The 8,295-nt window shown below is 36.0% G+C and overlaps 1 protein-coding gene across 1 annotated transcript; it reads left to right on the forward strand.

Moving 5' to 3' along the window:
- Positions 1 to 1,274: 1,274 nt before the first annotated feature.
- Positions 1,275 to 4,444, forward strand: LOC107793516 (acetylserotonin O-methyltransferase). The gene is made up of 3 exons (XM_016615881.2): positions 1,275 to 1,629; positions 1,885 to 2,431; positions 3,941 to 4,444. The coding sequence occupies exons 1-3, from the start codon at positions 1,400 to 1,402 to the stop codon at positions 4,247 to 4,249; spliced, it is 1,086 nt and encodes a 361-aa protein (XP_016471367.1). The 5' UTR covers positions 1,275 to 1,399; the 3' UTR covers positions 4,250 to 4,444.
- Positions 4,445 to 8,295: the final 3,851 nt, after the last annotated feature.

Raw genomic sequence — 8,295 nt, forward strand, 5'->3', positions numbered from 1 at the left:
CAGAAAGAGGTGGAGTTTGGTATTTGATACTAAAAGTGTTGGATCAACAGGTAGTGAAAGAGAAAGATGAAGAGAGGAAGAGATCAAGAAGATGGAAGCAAAGTTTTTGATTCAAATAGAGACCCTGTATTTATAGACACACGGTGACGGTTCGGCGATGCTAGTGGCCGACCGTCGCTGGCAAGCATTTAATGTTTTGGGAAACGAACAGATGAGACGTTTCAGTCACCTCGAATGCTTACGTCACGGGGATGACATCATCATCAGGGCCTCCAAAAAATCGAGGTTCAAGTCGTTTCTTACCATTTTATTCTAAGAAATGAGAGGATTATTTGTATACGGTGGAAATCGGGGCTACCCGATTTCGTTCTTCGATGGAAAAAGTGATACCATGTCGAGAGGCCAGGACGTCGAGCTCGGGGTCAGGCCCCTTTCCGATATCGAGTTCAAGGTCGATATCATTTGCCGTGGTCGGAAGAAGGCATACCTCGATATAATACCGTTATGATTCAGTAACTGAAAGAGCAAGATACTCGCAACGGCCCGAAGATCACTACATAAATTTCGGAATGGATTGGTCCTTGGCAGTTAGATAGCTCTCAAACATGATTTCCTACTATAATTAGAAGTGTACCTTATTTAGGACTCCCTTATTATATAATGGGGAGCCCATTCATTTGTAAGGACATTTTTTTGATGAAGAAGAAAATACATGCACTTTATTCTCTAGCTATTTTACTTACTGTTCATCAGAGTTGTTTTATAACTTGCTATCCCCACTATTCCACCTCGAGACTGTCATAGGCCGAGGTCGAGATTTGGCTTGCACACTGGTTCGATCTATTTTATTCTTCAATTTATATATTTAATTCCGTGTTTATCAACTGGTATTGGACTAAATCACATATTTTTAAAACCACAATATAAGTTTAATTGTTACTCGAATTTTAGGGGAAACAAAGATATTTAGTTTAAGACAATTATACCAATATTATACATAGTTATAGAAAAATGTACAACTTTATATAAATTGAAAATCTTATGCAAATAGCAAATCTGAAAATACATGAACCTACAACATTTTACAATTAAAGAATAACTAGGTTGATGCAGTACGGTACCCTTGTATAATGCTTTAAGGAAGCTTCCATCAACTACCATTATTGGCCTACAATATTTTTTAACCTTGATAGACGCATATAGCAAAACAAGGTGTAAAGAAAATATTTGTAAACTTATAATTGGGCTACAATATTACAAGGTCATCTTATAGTATAATTGGGGACAGAAGAAATATTAATGTAATTGAAGAACTATCAAAGCTATAAATAGCTGAATCAGCCCATGGAAGTAAAAAACACTTAAAACTTTCATAAGCTTCGGTGAAAGGAAGAAACAGATGGGGAAAGAAACAAATGGAGAAGCAAGAACACGTGAAGAAAACCAAGATTCTCAAGCCCAAGCAGATATTTGGAAGTATGTGTTCGGTTTCACAGAAATGGCTGTCGTAAAATGTGCCATTGAGTTGGGAATCGCTGATTTCTTGGAAAGCAATCAACAACCTGTTAGCTTAAACCAACTATCTGTTGCACTTGGCTGCTGCTCCTCTTCCCTCTATCGCGTCCTGAGGTATTGTTACATAGTTGTAATATGTGAAGTTGTTAACAATCAAAAGGATACCATTCGAAAAATTTTCAACCTTCAAACTATGTTCAATAAATAAGAATGTGCTTGAAAGGGAATATAAAAACAGACAAAAACTACGACAGTAACTTTTAGGCTTATCATATCCCCAAAGATTGCTGTCTGCTATTCCTAAACCCCAAATATTCTGTATTGTTTTAGTATCTCTTTCTTTTAATGTTTTCTTCAAATTTCGGGCAGGTTCTTGATCAATCGTGGAATATTTAAGGAGACATCAACAGGAAATGGCGAAATCAGTTATGTTCAAACACCCCTTTCCCGCCTTCTAAGGAAAGAAGGCGAAAATAGCATGGCTGCTTTCGTGCTATTTGAAAGCAGCCCGGTGATGCTAGCGCCGTGGCATAATCTTAGTGCTCGTGTTTTGTCAAAGGAGAATACAGTACCGGCATTTGACGCAGCTCATGGGAAGGATGTTTGGAAGTTCGCAGAAACAGATCCTGGGTACAACAACCTCTTAAATAACGCAATGGCATGCGATGCGAGGGTGTCTGTACCAGCGATTATCAATGGTTGCCCAGAGATATTCAAAGGGATCAGCTCATTGGTTGATGTTGGTGGAGGTGATGGAACAGCTCTTAGAATATTGGTGGAGGCTTTTCCATGGATTAAAGGGATTAACTTTGATCTACCTCATGTTGCCTCTGTTGCTCCTCATTCTAATGGCGTTCAACATGTTGGAGGCGATATGTTTCACTATGTTCCTAAAGCTGATGCGGCTTTCATCATGGTAATTAACTAGTTATACAACTTCCTATCATTTCAACAAATTGAATTTGTTTCAAAATATTTGTCATTTTAGCATAACAAAAAGTCATTTAAGGAGGGCTATATTTCCTTATTGCTCCGTCCTACAAAGAACAACACCTTATTGAATTTTGGAAACACTTCAACGAATTGAACTTACTATTTACCTTAATTAGGACTAAGCTTTTATGGCCACAATAAATGTTATGTCATGTTTAAAATTACATATTTCAAATGTGCATAACCACACAAAATACTGTTATATTTAAATCACAAATTTCAAAAGTATTTCTTTCTTTCTTAAGCTCCGACCCAGTCAAGTTATGCTATAAAGAGGAGTATTATATATTATCTTTGCCATAAACAGCATAAAATCACTCCGTTGAACAGGGGCGGATCTAGCGTGTAGTATATGGGTTTCCGGGAACCCAGTAACTTTTGCGTAGACTCTGTATTTTTGTTTAAAAATTTATTAAATATTTATAAATATCTATTTGTGAACCCAGTTATTATTGTATATTAATTTGAAATTGCGACAGAAACCCATAAATTTAAAATCTTGGATATGCATCTGGTGTTGAATGTATTTTAGTGAAACCTCTAAAGGAGAGAAAAAGAGTAGTTTGGTTTAGACACGTATTCTTATGATTGATGGTTAATTATAAGATGTCTTTCCTAATAAGTATTAAAAAACCTTTAAAATCATATAACAGGAAAAGAAAGTAGTATTAGATAAATACACAGACATGTAATTCAGTTATTTTGCAACTACGTCAAGAGAAAGAGAGAATTTTTTACTTTTTTCAAAATTATTGTCCGACCATAAAATTTCTAATTTTCATTTGAAGATGAATTTTAGAATTTTTCGAAAATTTGAAAAACATCAAAAAAACTGTTTTTCAAAATTTTTTCACTCATATCACTCACAAAACTTCAAAAACAACCCAAAATTATATTTATGTCCAAATACAACTCTAATTTTTAAATAATATATTTTTCACTTAAATTTTTTTTACTTTTTTTCTTGGAATTTTACAATTCTTATGTCCAAACAACCACTAAATTTCTAAATTTGAAAATTGTTAATACGTCATTGATAACTTATCAAAAGGTACAATGATTACATTTTGACAAGCTTATAACACTAAGTAGTCAGTCGAAATTTTTTATTTTGTGTCTCATACAACTGACACTAGTTGTACGAGACATTTTTTTGTCTCATAGTTTTGTGGGCCCAGATTTTTGTGGACCCTGAAGTGTAAGATTGAGATCCACTAATTTGTGAACAAAAAAGAGCCTCACACAACTAATGTAAGTTATGTGAGACACACAATAGAATTTCTCGTAGTCACTCCGTAAGAATTTCAACGAGTGCTGAGGCAGCTTTTTTATGCGTACGATATCTTTAAAGTGCTATTAATTCTTTGGATACACCTGTTTATTGTTCTCAATTTCTATAAACTTTTTTGCATTACCTAATGGTGAATATTAGTGGGTATTACATGACTGGGGAGATGGTGAATGCATACAAATCTTAAAAAAGTGTGGAGAGGCAATTCCAAAAGACACAGGAAAAGTGATAATTGTGGAGGCAGTGATTGAAAAAGGAGATGGAAGAAAAGAGGATGACAAGCTCAAGGATGTGGGTTTGATGCTGGATATGGTTATGATGGCTCACACAAGCAACGGAAAAGAAAGAACTGCCAAAGAATGGGCCTACGTTCTGAGTGCAGCTGGATTCAGTAGACACACTATCAACCACATTAATGCTGTTCAATCTGTTATTCAGGCTTATCTTTGATGATTGTTCTACTTTTCTCTTATTAAAATCAGGGAAAACAATAACTGCGCCCTTAGGGTTAGGGGGCCAACTTATTCATTCTCTTTATTTCTATTTCTTGTTATTAAGATCGTTCTGTGATGGGAAATGGTTGCTGCGTGATTTTAATCAAAAACGTTAAAAATTCAGTACGAAAATATTACTATCTTTGTTTAATTTTCCCAATGGTATGTGACTTTTGGCACGCATAAAAAGTAACTTTAGAATGTGTTGCTTTAAACATGTTATGATAATTTCTGTAACTATAGAAGATTGTCATTAAAGGTAAAACCAAAAAGTAAAAGTTAAAGAATATTTCATTAAGTATAAAATATTATTGTCGTTCTTTTATAAATGAAAAAGGTTTAGCTTTATCATGTTGCTTTTAAATATTGTCTATATTTAAATTCCGTTATACTTTAGGGATATATATACTTGTACCGATAGCAAAATATTCAAATCTATCCCTATTTTTAATGGTGCTCTCGTGGATGTATAGACCCGTCTATTAAAATGACATTGTGGACGCCATGTGTCTATTAACATTTTCTTATACTTTGAAGAACTGAAAAACTTCCATTTAAAATTGCTCTCCTTCATTCTCCATACCTCCATCACGGTGTATTTTGGAAGTGAGAAGTTATCTCTTTTATGGACGGGCAACGCATACTTATTGATGATATGGCCATTAATAAAACCTTTCAAGTAGCGATATTTATTGAGAAGTTACCACTTTTATGTAAGGATCTTATTTCAGGGCCCAAAATTTCATCGGAATCGTGATAGTGCCTAATATCACTTGCTAGGCAAACCAACAACAAATATGTAGAATTAACAATAAGAAATAGTCTCAAATAGTGGAATAGTATAAATAACTTGAGTCATAATGACAATACAACTGAAACCACCAAAAATTTGATGTCACCGAGTGCATGAGCTCTATAGAGTGATAGATATAAAGTCTGAACAAAATACAATGCCGTTTGAAAGACTAATAACAATAATATAAGATAAAGGAAGGGACTTTAAGGCATGCGAACAGGACAACAATGCTACCTCGAAATCTCTAAGCAAATTCGGATAAACAACTCACAAGCAACTACCGCTATTAGTAACACTTGGATCTACACATGAAGGGCATAATGTAGTACGAGTACAACCGATCTCATATACTCAATAAGTAGCAACTCTAATCGCGAAAATAATAGCGATGAGGTTAGCAAAGTGGGTTGCTTACTTTTAACAGCTAACAACAATAATAACAACAGAATAATGGCATATAAGGAAAAACAATTCAAATAATAACAGGCTCAACACTAACACAATAAAGGAGAAATAGGCATGTTTTTCAAGTATATCAGTCAAGGCATCAACTTTCCTACAGAAATAACTTAGACAAGAATAGTTAAACTATAATTTCAAGCTCAAAATATCAAGTAGAGATATCAAATACCAATTAATATAAGGAAAGTATAATTTTATGCATGCATGTCAAATATACATGCCAAAATCAACAACATCACAATTTAATCATCAAGTATACACAATATTAGCATGCTCATAGCGTCTGGTACAAATGCCTCTAGATCATCACAAACACACACTTAGTAATGTATGGGTGCCTCACATAAGTCTCTCACTAAGAACATCTCGTATGCTTGCACTCACATGGCCAAAAGTAACATGGATTATTGCCTGACTCCGGAGGGCTAGATCTTGAACCAAAAGCTGACCAAATTAAAAGTCAACGATAAATATCACTCAGCCCACTATGGAGGCCATGGTGCAAGCGTCACCTCACTAACAATATCACTATGACTTTCTGGTCCAAGATTGGTCATCAATCTCCTCAAGTCTCGATATGCCAATATTTCATAGTATCATACTCAAAATACCACATGAAATATACCAACATGCCAAATTTTGCTCAAAGAAGTGTCAGACATAGGGACACTAACAATAAGTGAAATAACATATAGAGGGTGCATAGAGACAGAGATATAACATGCGAATATAATATCATGGCTGAAGAATATGACTGCCGATATAGAAAATAGCTCAATATTGCAAAAATGATCCTATAGTGTCTCAAACAGATAAGAAAATAACCTAGATACAACTTCAAGCATGAATAATAGCTCAAACTATCACGACCCAAAATTGTCCGGTCATGATGGCGCCTACCGTAATAATAGGCCAGCCAACTATTACCCATTTACTCCGTTTTTCAATTAAAACTTAATAAAAATCATGTTTTTAGCAGAAATCCAATAAGATAAGAGTAGAAAAATTAAATCTTGCGGAAAGAAATATAAGCCCGACCTCGGGTGTCACTAAGTCATGAGAAAAATACTATAACCGTTTAAAATAACCAAGACTACATAGTCTGAGAAAAATCCAATAAAAGTACTAAAAGGAAGACAAGGAAGGAGAAGGCGGAACTACGATCGCCAGGCAGCTACCTCGTAATCTCCAGAGAAAAGTCTCCAACTGGTAAGATCAGCAACCGTTACCGTGCCCCGAGATACCTGGATCTGCACACAGGGATGCAGGAGATAACGTGAGTACACCAACTCAGCAAGTAACAAGTCCAAACTATGGACTGACGGTAGTGACGAACCAAACCTCAACAGGTAGCAACATTTAATTGTATAGAAAAGTAGACATGCTTATAGTTCAAATAAATTATCAGCAATGATTAAACACAGTATGAACAATGCAGATTATAAGGCTTAGGTCCCTCTAAGAACCAATGCACAGATAGCATGATCAATGTTACGTATAATACTTCCACTCACAGTGCTCAACCACTCGGTACTGTATACGGCCCAGGGAAGGGAAGATCCATCCCGGAATATATACATCACTGACTATAAGTCACCCTGGACCGAAGAAATAGGCCAATCCAGCCTCATGGAGAAGATCTATCTCCATACCAATACTTCGGACAAGATCCATGTCCAGGGAAGATCCATCCCTCAACATCATCAACTGTGCTCACTAGGGGTGTAAAGACTCCGGAGGGGCTTCTCTTAGCCCATGCGCTATATCAATTCTAGTGAAGGCATGATCAATATCTCTCTACGGCGTACAACCCGATTCCATACTGTCAATCAATATCAGGCTCTCGACTTCACTCAATCAATACTCTCCAGTCACACACACACGTGCTCAAAATGTCATGATACTAGTCCGAACAATGATATGATATGTCAAATAGCAAGAATCGAGACCGAGGCATGATATAATATGCATGAACAAGACTAAATATAGAATATAAATGAAGCTAATGACATGACAATAAGAAACGACCTCTAGAGTCTCAATAGTGTTGGCGTGAAGCCTTAACATGATAATTAACATGATTCACAGCTCATTAACTTAATCACATGATTACAACACAGTATATCAGCATAAAAGAGTCACTAAGCGGTGCCATGAGATGATCCAGGTGGTATTTCTAATGGTGCATGCCCACACACCCGTCACTTGGCATTGCGTCAGCTCAATAGTAATCATAGAACATACAGTTCGGGGTTTCGAACTCTCAGAACGAAGTTTGAAAGCGTTACTTACCTCAAGCCAAGCCAAACTCTAGACCACGATGCCTTTGCCTCTCGATTCGGCCTCCAAATGCCCTGAATCTAACCAAAATCAGTATATAACCATCAATATACGCTATGCAACCCATATGAAAATTATCAATTTAACTCAAAAATCCTGAAATTGGTCAAACCCGACCCCCAGGCCCACGTCTCGAATTCCGATAAAAATTACAAAACTAGAATCCTTACACTCTTACGAGTTCATACATAGTAAATACATCAAAATCCGACCACAAACGACCCCTCAAATCCTCAAATCAAAGTCTCCTATTCCAAGCCCTAATCTCCCAATTTTCCTCCTTGATTTTCCACTAATACCATGATTAAAAAAATAGAAAAATGGACATATACACAAACAATAAGGCTTTAGAAGCTTATGCAGTTGCTGAGTTTCTGCCCAGCGATACCGCACCTGCGGTCCAT

Source organism: Nicotiana tabacum, chromosome 5, assembly GCF_000715075.1.
Source record: "Nicotiana tabacum cultivar K326 chromosome 5, ASM71507v2, whole genome shotgun sequence".
In the NCBI taxonomy this organism is placed as follows: Eukaryota; Viridiplantae; Streptophyta; class Magnoliopsida; order Solanales; family Solanaceae; genus Nicotiana; species Nicotiana tabacum.